The 21,944-nt window shown below is 51.5% G+C and overlaps 1 protein-coding gene across 2 annotated transcripts in view; it reads right to left on the reverse strand.

The window, feature by feature from the left end:
- Positions 1 to 6,041: 6,041 nt before the first annotated feature.
- Positions 6,042 to 21,944, reverse strand: part of KIAA1549 (KIAA1549 ortholog) — a 105,044-nt gene continuing 89,141 nt past the window's right edge. Inside the window, exons 18-21 of one of the 2 annotated variants that reach the window (XR_012786134.1) lie at positions 17,234 to 17,382; positions 12,338 to 12,483; positions 10,200 to 11,327; positions 6,042 to 9,448 (exon numbers count right to left, since the gene is read on the reverse strand). Coding sequence is in view for 1 of the 2 variants with exons in the window: in XM_075558719.1 (XP_075414834.1) it covers positions 11,121 to 11,327; positions 12,338 to 12,483; positions 17,234 to 17,382 (502 nt within the window). In the remaining variant the exon portion in view is untranslated. Of the gene's footprint in view, positions 11,328 to 12,337; positions 12,484 to 17,233; positions 17,383 to 21,944 lie in introns of both variants that reach the window. The other variant, XM_075558719.1, reaches the window with a different exon arrangement.

The following is a 21,944-nucleotide window of genomic DNA, read 5'->3' on the forward strand; positions in this document are numbered from 1 at the left end:
GCTGTGGGAAAAACTCAAGTGTACAAGTGGCTTTCTCATTTCAAAAAGGTAAAACGTAGACTAATGACAAACCTTGCTCTGGACGTCCCTTAACTTCACAAAGGGACAAAAATGTCCACTTGGAGTGTGCACTTGGAGTTCGTCCCAACTGGTCAGACTGTTCATCACGCTTTCTGTTTAGAGGTTCTTGAAAAATTTTGCAACAGTGTGCAACAAAAAAAAGACCTGATTTGTTGCAGATGGGGGCTGGTTTTGCACAATTACAATGCACCTGCTCACACAGCCATCTCCACGCACCAGTTTGGGACACAAAATAGCAATGCCTCTCTTACACCACACACCTTACTCTGTGCGACTTCTCTTTGTCTCTGCAAATGGAGAGGGACGTGATCGGACAGTGGTTTGCCGATGTAGAAGAGGTGAAGAACAACACAAGGGAGGTGCTGTCAGCCATCCCAACAAATGAGTTTGAAATATGTTTCCAAGAATGGAATTGCACATTTGACAAATGGATTAAGTGTAATGGAGTGTACTTTGAAGGTGATAAGGTTGTTTTGTAAAAAAAAAAAAAATCAAATACATAGCTTTGGGAAAACATTCTGGGTTTTGGGGGGCCACCCCCTCATGTCTGAGTCAGCATTTTCCATGTGGCATGAAAGAGGTTGGTAAAAAAGTAAATCCTAGCTGCATGCACGTTAGCTGTTGAAAAACTAAAGTGTACACTGGGCTGACACTCAAGCCCGTGAGCGAAAGAGCATTTTGATATAGACTGCGATGTGGAGGGGGCTTGAAGGTATCACACAGAGTGAAATAAATCCATCACAAAAGGGCAAGTACTGTTTGACTTTGATTATATAAAATGACAAGAAAGGACAAATCTATGGAAAACAGAGGGTTAGCAGGAGTAGCAGGGGAGTTGAAGGGCGGCTTCTTGCTTATGGAATGCCGAGTGGCGGCTCCCAGTGATGGAGACTTGCACTGATTAAGGTGGTTTGCACAGCTGTAAGAAATCGAATTGGCCTACTTGATAGATGCATTGTGATAGACGTAGTGTGATTGATGTATTGGTACTGACATACTTTTAAAGGCAATCGCTGAGGCTGAGGTTGCCCAAACATCTCACGGGATTTTTGGTTCCCTGGTTGGGGTTTTAAGGTCATGGTTTCATGGGACATCACCATTTGGTCTAAGAAGATGTTAAGTGTTTCTATTTTACTTTCTAGGTCACTGTGTAGTTCCTGGGGTCTTGAAAGCTTGCAAAAGGCAGTCAAGACACACCAATTGGTCTCTAGTTGCCTGGACAACGTAGGATGAAGGAGAGTGAGAAACTGGAGGGAGAAATTAATTGTACGACTAAATGCCTCCATGAATAACTTTTCCAGGAGACCGAACCAAAAGACAGGAGAGCTGCCGGGCAGAAATTTACATTCCATTGAAATCCAGGCTTTCTGGAGTCGTGGAGGCTAACTGAACCCTGGAATGATTGTCCTGAGACCACCTCTAACCCTTCAACCCTGAAGTCTACTTAAAACCAAACCACAGTTTAGCTTAACTAGTAAAAAGTAAGGTCTGCCTTGAGTATTGTGCTCATTTAAGAACGATCAATATGGAATAAAAATAACCACAGCACTTGGAATATTAGACAGGAACCTGTGGGGGCCGTGAGGGTATGCTCCCGGGGGAGGGACAGCTTGGAGAATAAGGGTGAAAGGACTAGCTAACAGCAAGAACGGGCTCAGCGTCCTGAATTGCTCAAGCAGACAGAGTTGGAGTTGGTGTGTGCTTTGCTCTACATTCTCTTAACAAAATAAACATTTGAAAAAACAAAATGTACTCACCTATTCCTGGCTCCAGGGCAGGATCGTGCAGGAGGAAGATGAGGCTGTCTGCTCCTCTGAGAAGCCCTGGTGGTGCAGTGGGTGACACGCTGAGCAGCTAACTGCAAGGTCAGCAGTTTGAACCCACCAGCTGCTCCGTGGGAAAAAGATGAGGCTGTCTGCTCCAGTAAAGATGGACGGTTTCAGAAACCCACAGGGGCAGTTCTATCCTGTCCATTAGGGTCAGGAGGAGTTGGAACCAACTCGGCGGCAGTGGCTTCATTGTTAGGGGGTCAGGTTTAGGGAGAAATGGAGAAAATGTTGCATTCAAAAGGACATTTTTGAGATGTGAGACTTTGGTGTGCTCCCCCCGCCCCTGGAATGAACCAAAATGTTGCTGCCACCATTAAGTTCTGGAAAGGGTCCTGGCAGTGAGAACAAAGAACAGGGCAGGAATTTTAAAAACGTCTCCAAGGCTGTGAGCGACGGCAAGGCTGATCCTCCGTGTGGGTCAGACCTTTCTGAGTCTAGAAGATCCTTTAAGCATCTAAGGCCTGGGCAGGCAGGGGAAATCTTACCATTTTTAAGTTTGGGGGGTGGGGGGTTGTTTTGTTTTGTTGTATTTTGAAATGTTTTCCTGTGCCTTGACATGCCCTTGCAGAACTTGCTCTTCAAGAGACAAACAGAAACTTTATCCCCATCTCCGGATAAAAACCACGTGGAAGTTGGTGAATTGATGCAGCCCCTCACTCATCAACTCTCTCATGATCCCATATCCCACACGTACAACAAGAATAAAAAGCTGACTATGCGGCGCTCTTGTGCATTCCCTGCACACGCCTGGCAGTAAGGATGCTGAGTAACTCCGGCCATGATAGTTGTATGTCAACTCGGCTGGCCCATGCTGCTCATTGGTTTGGCAGGTCTGTAATCAGTCTTGTGCAGCAGCTCTGCCCACGACGCCATTTGATCTGACTGCTGGATCCACTTCCACCTGTTGTTCTCTTCAATCACCATGTCGCCTTTTGGTTCTGCTGTGAGGACTTTCGCTTTATGTTGAGTTGTACACCATCAGTAAGTACTTCCAAGTCCTCTTCACTTTCAGTCAGCAAGGTTATGTCATCTGCACACGACAGGTTGTGAATGAGTCTTCCGTCAATCCCACTTTTTTTTCTTCAGGATTATTTACTCAGTATAAACAAGTATGGCTAAAACCCTGACACGTTCCCTAATTTTACACAGCTGTGTCCCCTTATTCTGTTGAAACCATTGCCATGGAACATTCAGCATGAACACCAAGTGCCCTGGGATTCCCACCGCCCCAATGTGACCCACAGTTGCCATCCACAGAACCAAATGCCTTTGCACGGTCAGTAAAACATGCAGACGCCCTCGGCTTTCACCAATGTCCATTTGGTGTCAGCAACGATGTCACAAGGACACCATCAGGGCGAGTGAAGGTGGCTTTGTTATCTCCCTTGCTTTTGCTAATCTCTGTTTTGACCAGGAAAGGTAGGGCAGAAAGGTGAAGACTAGTGGACTTTTTAAAGATCTTCTCATTAAGTTTGAATGTTGCTTTTTTTAAACTTTGTTGCTGTTGAGAATGCCATCGAGTCGATTCTGACCCTAAGCACAACAGAATTACTGCCAGTCATGCACCACGGTCTTTGGGTTGAGCCCCTGGAGCGCCTGGTAGCAAGTGCTGTGTCACACCATTGCCTGGAGGGCTTCCTCTTGCTCGCTGCCTCTCTACTGACCATGATGTCCTTCTCAGGGACTGGTCTCTCCTGACAAATAGCCCAAGTATGTGAGATGGACGAAGGCTTACCATCCTCGCCTCTAAAGAATGTTCCAGCAGTATTTATTCCAGACGGATGTATTTGTTCTTTTGGCAGTCCATGTTGCTTTCCGTATTCTTTGCCAGCCCCATTTATTTTATTTACTCTGGGTCTGGGTATCGAATTTGCCTCCCAAAGAACAGAGGCTTCAAAACAGTTCATCCAGGTGCGACACCTGCCACTGCAGAGAACTTGCATTCCCACCCCAGACAAACCGGATCCAAATCTACATGCCAACCAGTGATTCTTACAGACTGTGTACCTAAGAATTACCTGGGGATCATCTTTTTTAGAATACTTTTATTGGGGGCTCTTACATCTCTTATCACAATCCATATGTTCATCCAGTGTGTCAAGCACATTTGCACTTAAAAGTTAAGTTCTGACTCAGAGCATCTGGAGGTGGGAGCGCACGTTCTCGGCAGAGTGGGGAGGGCAAAACGGAATGAACTGGTTCAAAGTCCTGAGAGGAGACCAGCAAATCGAGCATCTCGGAGCCGTGAAGGCTCCGTGACTGTGACCAGGTCAGGGCACCCTTAGCCTCCTCTTCCTCTCACAGCTGTGGGAGGCTCACAGAGGATGGGCTCTTTCTGGAAGCCTCTCAGTAGGCCCCACTCCCCTACTGCTCTTCACAGATAGCCTCACTCACAAGGTAGAAATGCTGTTTGTTTGGGGGTTGAGGAGCTCAACCCGCACTTGTGCTGAAATGCAGCAACGCTATCTTAGCCTTTAAACCATTCTTTAAGACAATGGCAACACTTCCTTGCACAATGCCAGCGTCACGGCACGTTGACGGAAAGGGCTTCCGCAGCCCCTTGTCACAGAATCGTGGCTCTGCACAGACCCAGTGCAGACACAGCCCCTCGGCCCCAGCAGCTTTGGAACCAGCCAACCGGACCTGTGAGTTTTCAAGACACAGCAATTCATGCTGCACTTTGGCACGAGGACAACAAATAATAGTTTAACCACACAAAGGAGGCCACCTAGCTTGACTCTAGGCTGTACGTGTTCCGGGCTCTAGCAGGGCAACTCTACACCCAAACTCACTCAAGTGGACAGAGGGGTGTGGCGCAGCTTCTTGGCAGAAGAAAGGCACTGGGTAAACAGACTGTGGTCCAAGAGCAACAGAAATACTTTATGAATCTAATTACCAAAGCCTCGCTTTTCTTGCATTGTTTCTTGTTTTCTGCCTTCAGCTGCACTTGGCAGCCACTAAGTGGAAGGGAGGAAAGGCGGCTAAGAAATGCCAGCAATGGTTCAAGTTTGACTTCGTGGCCCATCAGTGTGGAGGCTGTGGGTGTGGGGCCAGCCCCGACTTCCACAGAGGCCTCGGCTTTGGGGGGAGCTCCCCCATTTACGATCAATCACAGCATGTCAACCAACCTGTGAGGGGCTTGGCTTGAGTGCTACTTGTTTCATCTCCGGTGCTTGGTTGCTCGTTTTCTGTAGTGTCTTTTGTTGTTCCTTTTTTCTTGGGGCTCACAAATGACTAAGCAAACCTAAACATGCAGGAGAAGTAACTCTAGGGAGACAGTAACTGGGTGGTTTCTTGGGGTGTGGCCGCAGAGGTTTGTAGGAAATGGGGAGCTAACAATGAGGAGTCCAGGAAGGCAGGCAATATCCTAAAAACTGATTATGGGATGCCAGCACATCTCTGCTCGGTGTCACTGAGCAACTGCATTGTCTGATGTGAGTTATCTGCCAATAAACCCATTTCAAGATGAACCAAAGTCAGTGCTGTCCAGTTGCTGCAACTTCCAGTGACCCTGCAGGGCAGAGTATGGCTGCTCCACTAGAGTTTCCGGGGCTGCCAATCGTTAAGGAAAACAGCCTCATCTTTCTCTCTTGGAGTGGTGGGCAGGTTCCAACTGTCCACCTGTGCCACCAGGACTGGCCCTTGAGATGGTATGAGCTGTCATTTTCTCATGGCAGCGTCCTGGACTGCGAAGCCCTCATTGCTTATTCCAGAATGCATCTGTTCCTGGTGCTTGCACTCCTCTAAGTCGGTGGTTTTCCCCGTGGTTGCAACCCCTTTGGGGGTCGAATGACTCTTCCACAGGGGTCACCCGATTCATAACAGTAGCAAAATGACAGTGATGAAGTAGCAAAGAAAATATTGTTATGGTTAGGGGGGTCACCACCACATGAGGAACTGTCTTAAAGGGTCGCAGCATTAGGAAGGTTGAGAACCACTGCTCTAAGTAGTGGGGGAGGAGGGGAGGATCACCCCACACACGCCACTTCATTTCCTGGAGGAGGACAGACAGGCAGTGCCCCCTCCCCACAAGGAGCGGGAAGAGCAGCGCCTTCCGGGTTCACATCTTAGCATAAGAAAGCGCCCCGCGTCATGAAAGAAATGAGGAGGAGGTCTTGCTTTGACACCAACTCATAGCATTTATTGACATTTCTGTTGAAAAGTCTAGGAAAGCGGTATAAACTGTAAACATGGAAATCAAGCACTCGCCTCAATTATCTTCAAAACTACAGCACATTAAAAAGGGAGTGCAGCTAACCAAAGGGGAGAGACGTAACCCACAGGTGGGGGGAAGGACTGACTGCTAAGTCATACGCCCCAAACTGAGACCTAAGTGCCCGTCTAAGACCAGCAAACCATGATTGTCAAGTTCAAGTTGCAGCATGGATGCCACTCTGAGCGCCATTTCCTGCGGTCACACTCATCAACCAAGGATGAGAGCTCAGGAGGAGTCAGAAGCCCAGGGACCTTGCTGGGGTCATGTCCAAGGGCAGGGTTTGCAGAGCAGCCTCCCCTGCGGGAGTCGTGCCTGACCAGTCCATGGCCCCCAGATGGTGGGCAGAGAGCAATGGATGAGAGAGCATCTATTTTCTTTCCTGAAACAAGTTCTCTGATGCAGGGAGCGAATGAGCAAGTGGAAGGTGGGGAACCCAAGCACCTTGCCCTCTTTACTCAGAACCACAGGAGCGGGAATGTCCCTGTGCTGTTCCAAGCTTGTACACTTTGGGAATTTGAGATGTGATGGGCATGAGGGAAGGTGATTTGGTCTGCTCCCCAGCCACCCACGAAGGTTCCCTGTAAGCAGGGACTGTGCAACTCCAGTCACTTGGCGCTTCTCTCTGCCCTCCAGCCCTCTCACTGTCTCAGTGACGAGCCCCGGCAGAGAACACTGAGAACCCTGCAAACTTACATACCCCGTGGGAAACAAACCTGGAAACCTCATCAAATGAAGACATTTGTGCCTCAACCTTTCTCACGGGTACTTATCTCGGTTTCACATTTCCAGAAGCACATACTACCCTGCTCTACAAACTTGGCTGCAGGCTGTTGTCAAGTGTCCTGTTACACACATACACACACACACACACACAAGTGCGCGTGGAATTGGGATTCGTACCGTGAAGTTTAGGGTTTCAAGTCTTTAAATACCGAGATGAGGAACAGTTTAAACAAAAATCACCTCCAGGAATGTTAGCAGAAGTCTGAAATGTGCCCACGTCCTCTTGAGTTTCACAAACACGTAACACCAGTGTCTCGTAGCAACGCCTCCCCGAGGCCCGGCGATCAGTTAGCATCTGGGGTGAAAGGGCTGTCCCACGGGAAGGAGCTTTGCTTCGGGCCGTCTGTCTGCGGGTGCAGAGCATTGTTGGCCCAACTGCAAATGGGACAGGTCTTGACAGCAGGCTCTGGGGCTTGACTTTGGAGACCTGTTCTAGAGGTAGATGTGATAGTGGAATCACTGCTTGGACTAATGTCAGTGCAGTAATGAAGGCCAGCAGCCTCCTGACCCCTGCCTGGAACAATCATCAGTTTGCATTCCAGCCAAGTCATATGGGCTGCGCCCAAGACTGGTCCAAAAGCGATTTTAAGAGAAGTGGATGTAATGATTAACTCCCACATGACTGCAAATGCAAATGCCGGTGCAGTGGCCCCTGGGACATCACTAAGAAAGCCCAGAGCCTGGACCCACCCAGGAAACAAAAGCTTGTTAAGCTTGAGCTTTTTATGCCCAAAGCCTCTGAGCTGTACCTGTGCTTAAATCACAGGCCTCCTGGCCTGAAGGCTCTAGGTGACAAGAACCCACACCTCACCACTGCCACCCAAACCCACACACACTAGAATTGGGCACACTCTGAGGAAAAAAACCCCAAAACATGGTGACTGTAGAGATGTGGAATGTGTTTACTTACAACTCACTATGGTCCACAAGAATGGGACGAGACCCAAGGCTGAGCTGACCACAGGCATGCTTGTCGTCAACTTCCAGACTCAACACTTGGTCCTTCGTCAGTCAGAGGCTCATCCCTTCCCTCCTCAGCTGGGACCTCTTCCTCACTGAACCTTCCTCACAGGCCTAATTGCCATCTCACTACTCACGGCCGTGTCTCCCCCCCTAGAAATCCCAGTGTGGTTTGGGACTCTGTCCCCAGATTGTGGCAGATCAGAAGCATGTCCACTTAGTGACAGTATCACCCAATCCCTTAATTGTCCTGGGTCTGTTCCCTGCCCCAACACCTGCTCCACCCAGTGTTCCCATCACTACTCAGGCAACTCCCATCTTCACTCAAGTAGCTTCTGAGGTTGACGTACCCCCAGCTTACCACTTCCCGATGTGCAATTTCCATCACTTTCTCTCACCAAGGACCCTACACGCTTGTGTCCGTTCAATAAATGCTACTGATGTTTACGTCTCTAGTTCCCTTCCTCGGCCACCTTTTTAAATACCCAGCTGTGCTATCTACTTAGATCCTGCACTCTGCTCTCCGAAAGCAATATCTGGGCTTGCTGATTTGTTTGGTTTCAGAAACAGCAGGTGATCAGCTTCAGGCAGATGCTGAGAAAAGGACGCTTTACAGGTAATAATGGGGACAGAAATGACTTCAAAGCAAAATGGGCAGGGGAGGGGGAGTCACACTGGGGTTTGCGTCCTACTCCAATGGCCTATAAGTGACCCTCTTCACTGGTAGATCACCATTCATCAGATCATCTGCCTCCGGGCATCAGCACAGATAATGCACTTCACTGAGCTTTCTGCTCTTCCAGTGTCTGTCCCACACACACTTACCCCATACTCTCACCCCTGTGGTACTGTGAGGCAGGCAGGCAGGCAGGCAGGTAGGTCCTCAGCCGGCTGATGGGAGAATGTAGCTCAGAAAGGGACCTAACATGCCAAACATCTTTCTCCAAAACCTCAACTCCAACACTTGGCTCATATTACCATGAGAACTTGTAAGGTGGGAGAAAGCATTACAGGCGATGTGGGCTCCAGGGCCACCCAAAATCAACACCCAGTCCTTTTTCTCGGCAGGCCATATTGCTAGTTTCTGGAGCCCTGCTTTGGTCTGGTGCTGTTCACCACACTGGCTGGGCCTGAGTTGGAGCAGGTAAAATGGCTTCAGAGGAAGCCAGGTGTGTCTGAGGGGCAGCAGGATTGTGGTGTTGGCAAGCTGGTGGACCGGCCCCCACCAAACCACCTGCTACCGGGGCTTTATCCCTGGGGGTCTTTGGTCTCGACAGCCTCTCTTCAGGTGTGTCTGTTCAGGTTCTCAAAGAACAAAGGCACAAGTAGAAGAGTAGAAGGCCTTCTCGCTCGCTGGGAAAGCATCAGCTGCCGTTGCTCTTAGACGTCCAAGAGAGGTCGCTCCTGCCGCACAGAGCAGGCTGTCGTGTACTCACTGTGCAGGGGGCGCTGAGCAGAGCGGGATGGGGAAGGGCTTTCACTGGGCCCACTGGTTGTGCCAGGATCTGGATTCACTGCAAGACGTTGGTGAGGCAATGCTGCTCGGGTGTCTGGAATTCTTGAGAGCATGTCCTGGTGTCTGCAACAGGCAGAGAGAATCCCACACATGGAGGAAGCTCTGGCGTTCAACCAAGAGCAAGAGAGGTCAGAAGTTCAACCCACATGGGCCTTTCCACCACCCTTTTTGGGGGACCCCTGAAGAGGACCTGAAAAAGCTTTATTCTTCAGTGGCCAGCATCCCTGGCTTTTAGGGACACAGAGGTGACAAATGGGTATGTTTTCATTCCCAGGGTCCGGCTCCCAAGAGCGGGAGACCATAACCCCAAAGAGTAGGCTTCATGGAGAAAGGGCTGCGGTGTGACTCTGGCACCCAGTGGTCCCACTTGGGTACCCAGTTTATCTGTGCCAGGGTTTTGTGCAACTTGATACAGACATACATGTCCTGGTGAATCTCAGCCTGGGGCTATCTCTGAATTCAAAGTGTGGTTTTAATGCATATAGTGCAGGGCTGGTTATGGAAATCTGGTAACTCACACGGCTACTCTTCTGGGTTAAAACTGAATGGTCTGCGGACAGGACACCCTCACTGTGATCTGGGCAGCGGGAGCACGTGCACTTTACACAGACCTGGCTATGGGTGGTCTCAGAGTCCCTATTCCATATCTCTCAATTCCCCCAGAGAGGCTGACCTTGACACACACACCCTCCCCCCACCCCACCGACAGAACTGAGCCCAGGGCCTGTGGCAACTGGAGCTGGTGTACTCAGACAAATCTCTGGGGACCTGGAGAAGGGTGACAAGTGTGAGGGCTCTTTGTAATTTTCCTCACCCTAGACTGTTCACTCCAGCCTCATTCATCCATGAGCAATTCCTCAGCAATACACAGAGATCGCTAGGCCCCGAGAAAGCCACACTCTCCAGCGCCGGCCGTGACATGAGATGCACCTGGAGGAGGTGCCATCTGTCCATGCCCAGTTCGTACACAGAAGATACAGTGAAGAACAGAAACCTAAACTCCAATATGTATTTTGAATAACCAAATAAATAGTCAGTTGCCCCCCCCCCCCAAAACCACCCAACCACATCTGGCATTTCCTTTCTGCTTTCCAGACCTCCCACAGAAAAAGCCGAAGCTCTGTTGTGAGGATGTGGCGATGGGCGGAAGGGCGACGGGCGGGGCCCGGGGAGCCGTAGCACCAGAAGAGAGGAGGAAGGAGAGAGGCTCCATGTGGGTGTCTCAGGCTCGCACAACCTATTGTTTTGGTTTCTCACTAGTAGCTTTTTTTAAAAAAAGGCCCAACAGTCTCAGGATTCTTCCTGTCGTGAATGTGACTATTAAAATAAGCTCCTACGGAGGAGTCAGGAGAGATCAAGCTGTTTATAAAACGTCGTTGATTCTCTTCTCAGAACACCGAGCAGCAGGTCAACACACACGCTGCCTGAGTCCCATCCTCCTGCGGACGCTCCACTCTCCCAGCCGACACCGTGGACACGGAGACCACACACTTGGCCGCAGTGCCAGCTCCGCAGTGACTCATTGCCTGGGAAGGGCCTGCTGGCCATGGGCCAAGCGTGCACTCATTTCCATGGAGCCCAAATGGCCCCCCACACGCCGACCTAGTCCCCAAGGTGCCACGAGCTGACACGATCCATGGTGTCCCCTGAAACGCGTGCTCTTCCTGGCAAACGGCCCGCAGGGACTGCCCCTCTCGGTCCTGCTTCCACAGGAAGCGGATATGCAGTGCGGCGCTCAGCCATGGAAGTTGTGCACGGCTGTCTGCTTCTGCGAGAGCCGCAGCAGCTCCTCGCGGATGGCTCTGATGAGGGAGGTGGAGGAGTGGCCGGGCTGCAGGTCCTCGGCGGAGCTGGTGGCGTAAGGCAGCCCGGGGCCCTGCAGGGTCCGGTGGGGCAGGTTCCCAGGTGGGGCAGAGGGCTCCCGGCCCGCAGTCCTTGGCACCTGAAAGAGTGGCGGAGAAGAATGTTCTTGGTATCCACGCACGTGAGTCCGAAAGATACTGCTTACGTGACTGTGCTTCTGTCTTAGGAGAAGGCAGGAGCATCAAGCTAAAGGAGCCCGCCAGCTCTCTCAACAGCTCTGCTCCCCCAGGGGCCCGAGATGGGTGTGTTTCTTGGGCTGGGGCGGGGGCTTGTTCAAGAGCATTAAACGAGCAGGAACCCTGGCGGCACGGTGGCTAAGTGCGTGGACACTAAGCATGAAGGTCAGAGGGTCTCTGAGGGGCAAAGATGAGGCAGTCTGCTTCGTAGTGCCAACTGTGGACAATCCTCTGGGTCATTCTCTCGGACCTCTGGGGTTACGAGGGGCTGGTCTGGGGGGCAACAATGGCTGGGCCGGGCCTTGTCTGTGTGTGTGCAGCAGAACCGTGATCTACAGACTTGTCAGCCTGTGGCTCTGCGAAGTCAACCACCAGGCTGTTTCAGATGCGCTTCTGATGGGTTTGAACTGCCAACCCTGGAGCAAGCCATCAAGCACTCAACCGCATCCAATGCCCACAGACAGAAAATGTGTGGAAAAGTGAAACTAAAAGATAATGGGATTTCCCCAGGAACTTTCTGAAGTCTGCTTGCTTTTGGTAAAGGCAGACGGACGGATGAAAGATCGAGTCACTGCATGGGGGGGGGGGGGGGATTTCTGGTCTTGGTACAACTGGCAAGCCCCTGTCTGCTGTGGGAAGTGGGGAGGGGCTGGGGCTCCCAGTCTTGTGGGAGAACAGGAAAGGGCTCCAAACTGGGAGAAGAGAGGCTGGGAGAAGAGGGCATGTGGGAGCTGGGTGAGGTGAGCGGTCATGACTCAGAGCCCCCAGAAAGACCAGCCCTGCCAGGACTCAGCATCAGGCCCCTCCCATGCCGGATGGGACGGGAGGGGATCTGTCACCAGCCCAGGGGAAGGAAACAGGGACAGAGTGCCCACCTTTCCTTGTGGAGGTTTTGAAGAGGGACAATACTCACAGCCTCTCTCCGTCCCGTGTCATCCTCTCCATACGCCATCCAGCCTGGTCCCCCGTACTGGCCGCTCCGGCCTGGCGGGACCTCCCCGGGCGGGGCACCAATCCTGCTGGCGAGTCCCACCTGCGTGAGCTGCTGGATCTGGGAGCCTGGAGGGGGACAGTGCAGGTTACATGGTCAGGAAAACCACCAGGTTGCCACTTCAGTCTGACCCCAAGTGCCATGCGCACCCTTCAAGCATGGTCCCCATTCTAACTGACCTGTCGACCAAGCAATTCCGAGTGTGTCTGAGTCCTGACCTATGGGGAACGGATCACCAGGCCAGTCTCTGGGGCCTGGAACTGACAACCTTTTGACTGGTAGCCAAGCTTCTCACTCAATTCATGCTACAGAGTGGATCTGACTCAGAGAAGAACTGTCCCTGTGGGTGTTTGAGTCTGGAACTCTTTATAGAAGCAGACAGTCTCATCGTTCTCCGAGGAGCTGCTCAAGGTTTGAACTTCTCACACTGTAGTTAGCAGGCCAGCTCCTCAATACAACACTCGCTCACTGCCATAAAGTTGATGGGACTCATAGTGACCCTACAGGACAGAATAGAACTGGCCCTGTAGGTTTCTGAGATTGCCCTTCTGTGAAGGAGTAGAAAGCCCTGTCTTTCTCCCATGGAGTGCTAGGTAATTTTGAACCAACAACCTTTCGGTTGGAAGCCCAACTTGTAATCACTGTGCCACCAGGCCTCCTTCACTACACCATTTGGGCTCCTGAGAATGCTAGCAGGGTCACCGAGCCTGGCGCTCCCAACGTCTAGACTGGGTATGGGGAACCTTTTCCCTTACCAAGAGCCATCTGGAAACTTGTAACATCATTTGTGGGTCACATAAAATCATCAACTTAAAAAGTAGCCTATTGTATTTGGTCAGATGTTTAGCTGAATCACCCCAAATGTGATGGCTGGAGCTGCTGCTCCTTGGTGAGGCGTGCTGTTAGGTGGTACTGATGATTTCTTGGGATGACATTCCCCACGCTGCCCTGGACCTCCACAGAAGTCCAGCCTGGCATAAGTCCACCATGTCAAACTGCCACAGAAGTCCACCCTGCCCTACACGGCTACAGAAGCCCACCCCCACAGAAGCCCATCCCACCCGGGACTGCCGCAGAAACCTAGCTCTAGCAGTCTAAAGAACAGCCTCCATCAATCAATCGGACACAGCCCAATCAGGAAGAGAGAAAACTCCCAACTCTGCCTCCATTTCCCTCTGTGGCTCCGTGTCCACCTCTTCTCTTCTCACAAGGACTCAAGTCACACCTGCTGATTAAGGCCCCGTCTACTCCAGCATGACCTCCCCTGAACCAGCTCCCTCTGCAGAGACCCTCTATCCAGCAAGGTGACCATGGCCACTAGTACTGGGGTGTGTCCTTGAACAGCTCAACACACAGCAGATGCAGCAGTGACTCAAGGGCAGCAACACCAGCCAGGGTCTCTGGCCAGAGCCATGAGCGCACTGGAGCCCACCAGTCACAGAAAACCAACCACTCTAAGGCTCCTCCGACTCACAGGGGCTGCCAGCCTGCTGGGCACAGGCAGAGCCCATCTTTGCAAAGCACAACATGTCAGTACAGCACCCCACCATCTACCCGGTCGGGGTCGCAGGCAAGGGCTGCACGCAGTGATGTGTCGTGCTCCGTTCCCCTCTCAACACAGGACAGCCTCCCCGGACATAGCCAAGGGCCCTAGCCAGTGGCCCCAGCTAAGTCCAGCTGAGCCCCACAGAACCCGCAATGTCAATCCGATTATTCCTGTGTTGCTGTAAATCATTACACTTTGGGGAAGAAGTCTAGCTACGTGACTTATGAGCCTTTGGTTTGGCCATGGAACTTCTGGGAACCTTTTCTCTCTGTCCCACCCAGAGAACAGCAGGATGGTGATAAATTAAGAAGACCTGCTGCTCCTACTCTGCCAAGTCCCGGCCCCTCATTCCTCCAGGGTGATGGGACAGTCCACCCCACGGGATGGATATTCCAGGATTGTGAGAAAGCCGGTCCATTCCAAGCTCACAGGAGGCACCGGGAAAACCCTCAAGCCACTATCTTCAACCACCCACAGGCCCTTTCTTTCACTTTTTAAATGTTTCAAGTTTTATTTAATATATTATTGCCATCCACTCATAATTTGGAATAGTTGTACAATTCACTCACTCATGTTTGGGATACTGCGCGCGCGCGCCTGTGTGTGTGTGTGTGTGTGTGTGTGTGTGTGTGTGTGTGTGTGTGTGAGAGAGAGAGAGAGAGAGAGAGAGAGACTACTGCTTCAATAAATGTCAACGCTTGATTTTCCACCATTATTCTGGGTTTCTCCGGAAAGGAAGGAGATGAGCTTCTGAGACGTGTCATCACCAAACCAAAGGCTCATAAACCAGGACGCCACCCTGCTTTCCAGAAGTGTAATGATTTACACCCACAAGGTCCAGCGTACCCTGAACCCATCGCCGTCGACTCCCCTCTGACCTACAGCAACCCTCTAGGGCAGAGTGGAACTGTCCCCGGGGGGTTCCGAGGCTGTACATCTTTATGGGCACAGGCTGCCTCATCTTTCTCCCATGAAGCATCTTGGGGATTCCAACCACTGACCTTTCAGACAGCAGCCCATCGCTTAGCCCATCAGCGTTGACACTGTAACAACACTGGCAGCTAATCCATCCTGGGGTTTCACCGTTACGTTCTCCCATGAAGAGCTGCACTGGTTACCCGCCAGTAAAAATGACCTTATTGTAATGCTGGGTGGGGGGAGGGGGTGTCTCAAATGGCCTCCCCTAGACAGGGGGGTGGGGGTGGGGGCAGGGCCTGGCCTGAGGGCCGTATAAGGCTTGTGGAATCAGCAATATCAGTTCACATCGCAGCCTTCACCAAAGAGCAGCGTTCCAGCTGTCATACTGCTAGATCACATTCACTCCCATCTAGGGGAAGCCGACTCACAGCGACCCTGCAGGACAGAGCGGGTCTTGCCATGTGTGCGTTTCTGTTCACGGAAGTGGAAAGCCCGTTTTCTCCCGAGGAGCGGCTGGTAGCTTCGCCCCAGGGCTCCAGCGAACGCCTTGGGAGTGCGTGCATTAAATGTGGGACCAGCATGGCCCGAGAATGAGGTTATACACATTGACATGGTTCTTCGCAGATAAAAAGGTTCCCCATGCTTGTCCAAGACCTCCACCACCAACCCTGCTCAGAAGGGACAACAGATTCAGGAGCATGAGGAAAGGGCAAGGGCAGACAAGCGGGAGACTTGACCCTGCGGGGTACAGTAGGGGGCGTGTCCTTGAGGTTCAGAAGCGGGAGGCTGGGTAAGACACAACAGTGGCACTGGCCTGAAGTGACAACACAAACCCCCATCCCCCTCCGGTCTGGGTCAGCCCCTGTGGGTTTCTCAGAAACCCAGAGGCCCGTTTACCCTGCCCTACAGGGTCGCGGTGAGTTGGCATGGACTCGATGGTAGTGGGTTTGGTTGGAGAACGACCAAAATGGGATGGACAAACTCGAAGTGAGCCCATGCTGGTGGGAAAATGGTGTGGTGGGCTCAGCGCCTGGGTCATCCCCTGACTGGGTCGGCCTGGGTCAGCCCTTGCAAGAGGCGCTCTTGGAAGCCAGCAGAGGACCTTTATAGACACTTGTCTAGAGGCCTCTGATGGGCTGATAAGGAGCCCTGGTGGAGTCGTGACTACGCAAGGCCAGCGGTTCCACAGCACTAACTGATCCACGGGAGAGACATGGTTTTCCACTCCCTTGAAGAGTGACAGTCTCGGAACCCTCCAAGGGCAGTTCTGCCCTGTCCTCTAGGCTCGCTGTGAGTTGGAATACAAGGAATTTAGTTTTTTTATGAATTGAATAGTGGGTCAACCCCCTGCCCCTCCCCCCAAGTTCACGTTCGCATGTCATCTTAGAAGTGACATACTAAGGAACAGTGTCACTGCAGATACGGTCGGCTGAGAAGAGCGCCTTCTGGAGGAGGGTGGCCCCGAAATCCAAGGACTGGTGTCTCTTAAGGAGATGTGCTCTGGGGAAAAGGCTGCGTGAAGGTGGCGGTAGGGGTGAAGCCATGGACGACTGGCCATCAGCCCCATGGCTGGCTCTGGGGGGTGAGCTGTGGCTGTGGCTCCAATCTGAAGCCTTCTAGTCTCCATGTAGCTCATCTCCTCTGCTGCCCAGTGAGTGGCACTTCGTCACGGCTGTCCCAAGGATCAAAGGATGCCTCATCAAGACACAGCCCCTCCAAGGGCCCGGGGGTCAGGTAGAGGCACACCTTGTGCTACAGCCCTTGGAATTACAGCACTTCCTAGGTGTGGCACTTTTCTCTCTCTCTCTGTTAACACATAGGAGTTTCTTGGCAACCCTGTGCCAAGCTGAGCCCACCACACCATTTTTCTACCAGCATGGGCTCACTTCAAGTTTGCCCATCCAATTTTGGTCATTCTCCAACCAAACTCACTGCCAACTCACCGCGACCCTGTAGGGCAGGGTAAACGGGCCTCTGTGGGTTTCTGAGAAACTGGAACTTCTCCAGGAGTAGTAAGCCTCATCATTCCCCCTAGGGCTGGCTGCTGGCTTTGAACTGCCGGCCTTGCAGTTAGCAGTCCAATGAATAACCACTCGCCACCAGGGTTCCTTCCAGGAGTCTACAGGGTCGTGCCAGTATCACAACAAAGAATGTTCTCCTTTTCCTAGTGGACAGTGGGTTTACACTGAATCCAAGATACCTTCAAGACTCACCTGTCACTGTGCCAGAAGTTGCCTTGGGGGTCTCAGCCATTACCAACCCTGTATCTCCATCCTAATCTCCACAGACACTGGGGTGCCTGCAGCGTCCTCCCTCAGACTGTAGACAAGACCACCAAGCCCCAGTCCATGTACCTGCAGTGCCCCCGACCGGCCGGGGCCGGGCCACTGAGGCTGCCTCCTCCGAGTAGATCCGAGCGGTGAAGGGCGCCTCAGCCTGGGGCTGTGAGGGCTCCGGGGGCCCCAGATCTGAGGGCGGCAGCAAACCAGGGCCAAAGCTCGGCCTGTGGACAGAGCATACCCACGTCAGCACTGCCCTGGACCTACCTTGGAGTTCATCAGGTTCTCAGCAACCCACAGAGGGGAAATAACGTGGGGCTGCCCTGCCTCAATTTCCCTCTTCTTCAGGACGCATGGATTACGTCTGGTCAACATGAGATCCTAGCATTCATGGAGCAACACTGCGCAGAGCTCTGCGGGATGGCAGATATGTGATTCCATTAAAGAGAAAGGAGCTGCTTTCATTTGCAGACTGAGCAGAGGCACGGGTGAAGTCTGCAGTTGCCATTGGATCGGTTCCGGCTCATAGCAACCTGATGCATGGCAGGAGGAAACACTGACCGGCCCTGCGTGATGCTTCCTAAGGCTGGCATTTCTGAGTCCACCCTTGAAGCTCCGTGTCAAGAGTCCACCTCCTTCTCACAAGAGAAAGTATGCTTGAGACCCCGGCTGCCGCCCCATCTTCTGAGGGGCTTCCTCTGTGTCTCGCACTGTCTACTTGACAACTTGCCAGTATGTCTTTTTCCAGATCGCTCTGATGGCACAGTGCTTAAGTACGTGGCTGCCAGCTGAAAGGTCATGGTTCAACCCTGCCAGATGCTGTGGGACAAGAGATGTGGCAGCCTGCCGCCTTAAAGATAGCAGCCTTGGAAACCCCATGGGCCCGTTCTATCGGCCCTCACGGGGTCACGATGAGTTGAAATTGGCTAGACAGTCACAAAGCATCTTCATGGTATTATCAGAATAGCTCTGACAGTACTCACTTGCTCAATGTCACTGCCACACCGTCGATGACAACCCACCATGTAATTCACTATGCCCAGCAGGGCTCCTTCTGACCATGCGACCCCGAAAAGGGTCTCAGGGAGCTTCGGGGATCTGGGGACTCTGCTTTTAAGAGCTGCCCTTTTAAAAGAATTAAAAAAAAAAAAAAGACACAGACTAGAGCCTATCACGGCTCTATGTCCATGAAAGTGAACCAGTAACTGAATGACTCGATCAGTTTGACATGAACATGGCTGGGCTTGCTATAGCGCCAAACTGATTTGACCGACCACCACTCCCTTTTCAGGAAAACTAGACTCTGTGCCCCTGGCGATGAAAAGCGATGGAGTGTACGCCATCATCCAGCATACAGTGTAGGCATCTTACAGGTCCCCCATCACTCCATGCCTCCCCCCAACAGGGGCGCTACCTCGGACTTTGGGAAGCACTGGCCTATCATGTCACTTTCTCTCTCGTATCTTTATATTTTGATGTGTCTCTTTGTAAACTAAATACAGCTTTGTTTTGTTTTAAATTCAACCTTTGTCTATTAGTTGGAATCTTGGATGGCTTACATTTAAGATGAGTACGTACACCATGGGACTTCAATCTCACCCATCTGTATGGATGTGCCTGTCCTCCCAATTCCTCTTCTCATTCCTTGCCTTCGTTTGGATGGATTATTTTTAAGCGTTATGAGGGATGTATATACGCAGAGGGATGCCAAAAATCCCTCATGGAAGCCAAGCACCACAAGTGCCCTGGGCAGAGGCCTGGGGGTTTCTCACAGTGATGCAGGGAGAGGAACATGCCTACGTGGAGGAAGTCTAAACAATGAAGGATGGCAGTGCTTTTGTCCCCTTCATGGGTTTCCATGGGGTCACTATGAAGGTGTTTGGTGTTTTCTCCCTTGGCTCAGTAAGGTCCTCCACCTCTTCATCAGAACCCTTTGTGGGCCTTCTTGGGGTCTGTCCCCAAGTCTCAGGCATCAGGAGAGACAGATGTTGATGCTTCTTTACCACAGAGGTTTCTCATGTCCCAGAGTCCCCTGGGGTCCAGCACAAATGTCGGGGCACCCATCAGTGATGTGGCCTCTGTTCTTGAGAGCCAGGGCTACACACTAAGGAAGTTTTCTTCAGTTCCTCAATTTCTTTCCTTTTTTTTTTTTTTTTGTAATATATTGTGTATTTGGTGGCAGTTGGGAGAGTAAACTAGTTTCCCAACCAACAGTTTGTACAAACAGGATCCGTGATGGGGATTGCTTTCCCCCAGAGAGTCAGTACTCTCCTCACTGCTGCTCTGGGCACCCCACTTCTGTTTGTCTGTATTCTCTGCCCCTTCCAGCTTTCTCATCTTTGCTTTTTAGGGAAATGTGTCCTCATGACCTTGTGCAATAAGCTGTTCTAAGGAATACGTTTCTCCGGGGTGTTATCTTATGGCCTCTCCTCTTGTTTGGCTCAAAGATGGTCCCCTGGAATGGCTTCAGTTCCGGTCAGAATGGCATCTTCGGGCCAGTCTTGGGGAGTCCTTCAGTCTCTTGTCAGAAAAGTAATTGTGGTTATTTTGGTGAATTTATTTACTTTTCGGTTTGACATTTTCCTCCCACGCTACCCAGGGCCCTCCGTCATGAGCCCAGTCTCACAGTGGAAGGTAGGGGTAGCCGGGCACCCTCTAGTTCTTCTAGTCTTGGGTCGTGGAGGCTGTGTGTGGTCATGTGGTCCATTAGTCCTCAGGATCAGGTACTCCCTGGGACTCCCTTCAGTCTTTGTTTTCCCTTCACTTTCTTTTTTTCCAGACAAGAGGAGACCAATTAGTATCTGAGGGGGCTTCAAAGTGTTCATGGAAAAATTCCATTACCTTTTCATTCAATTACTCCACTAACTTTTTGAAGCCTCCCTGTAATCTTAGATGGCCAGATGCACGCGTTGGAGACCCAGATGCTACTCTGCAGACTAGAATGTGGAACACTCTGCAGTGCCAATTGACATAGGTGCCCACTCTGCTCCAGGTGTGCTCTATTGTCTGCGGTGATGAGTGCACAGAACCTGCAACTGTGGATGTACACAGATCCTTAACCAACCCTCGATCTGCACCTGGGTGGCTCCCTTATAGCCTCCCACATCTCTTTAGAGTGTCTTCATCCACATGTGAGTTACTGCATGTTAAATACTATTGTTGTGGGCTGTCTACTGCAACAACAATTAAAACAGAGGGAGGGCGGGTGGAGCCGTCACCTGGCCACCTGACTTCACAAAGGGGAAGGAGAATCAAACTTCACATCCACCGAGGGCTGGTTCCTATGAGGCAGGGGTCAGATAAGCCTTCACCCTCCAGCCTTACCAATCATACACCAGCTGTCCCTCCCACAGCGTTGGACTTCTCAGCTGGGATCAATAATTCATTGTCATGGCCACACAGACCTTCCAGATCACACTCAAATTAGGGACGCTAGCAGCTTACAGGTCAGGATCAGAAGTACTCAGGACACAGTTCTTTGGTCAGGACAGCATCGGTCTGGCCTTTCCCAGCAATGTGACGAAGCTCTTCTAGCACTGCTGCTACCTGCTCAAAGGGCATTCCATCCACCATAAGCATCCCTCCAAAGGCTCGCAGCTCTGACTACAGCAAACCTAACTTCCCCATTAAGTGCCTAGAGGCGGCCCCCTCCAAAAACACCGCATGTACTCATGTATAAGCCATTTCCCAACACATTTTTAATGCAGGTTTTGCGGTAAAATTAGGTGTCTTGGCTGATATTCAGGTCGGCTTACACCCAGGTATATAAGCTAAGCTTCCTGGCTGGGGGGACTCAGTCTTACTTCCTGGGCCTCCTGGCTCTGGCTCTGGATTTTGCTGCTGCCTCTCCTCTGCTGCTTGTCTGCTGTCACCTGTTTCTGTCCCTGCATCAAGGAGGGTCAACGAGCGGGGATCTCGGAGTCCAAAGGACACATTCCACTCCTGGCTCTTCTTTCTCGATGCTAATGGGATTCTGCCTTCTGCTGCCAGCAGGGTGGCAATGAGCTAACACTCTAGATCTATTAGAATGGTTAGGAGGTACAACACTCACTGCACCAAGTCCCCCTTCTGCCACACTCCAGACTCCATTCCTGGCTTGTCATTCTTGATGGCCGTGAGCATCTCCCATTCAGCAGAGACAGTTCATTTTATAACCAGCAGGACGGTTAACTTGGCCGATCCACACATTAGAGCACCATTTTTACAAACATAAAACTGTTAACAGTCATTCACAACTGAATCGTATCATCCTATCAGCATCTTCCCCTGCCTTTTCTTACCCAGACCCATCAAGAGGAGCGGAAATACACCCAATCTGCACAGCCATACCCAGAGACTGGCTAAGAGAGCTACAGAACGTAATTCACTGCATTACAGCTACACTGTAACTACGTGGTAGTTACCCTAGCTTGCTGCTAGCAGCGGATTCCAACTCCAGGGCAGAGTAGAACTGCTCCCTAGGATTTGGGGAGTCCTGAATCTGTTGGTCACTATGTGTCGGCTCTGACTCCATGGCACTTAACAACAACAGTGTTCCCCACTGTGCATGTGCCCATTTGTTTACCCTCCATCCACTGAGAGGCGCTTAGGTTGTTGCCTCTGCCTTTTTGCTACTGCAAATAATGTGACCAAGAACACGGGTATGCATCTGTCTACGTGTGTGATGCCTCTTACTTCTTGAGGGTGTAGATCTAGGAGTGGATTGCTGGGCCATGCTATTCCCACCAGCAGTGTGTGCAAGTTCCAGTCTCCCCAATAGCCTTGCCAACATTTGTTATTTTCTGGT

Source organism: Tenrec ecaudatus, chromosome 9 (genome assembly GCF_050624435.1).
Source record: "Tenrec ecaudatus isolate mTenEca1 chromosome 9, mTenEca1.hap1, whole genome shotgun sequence".
In the NCBI taxonomy this organism is placed as follows: domain Eukaryota; kingdom Metazoa; phylum Chordata; class Mammalia; order Afrosoricida; family Tenrecidae; genus Tenrec; species Tenrec ecaudatus.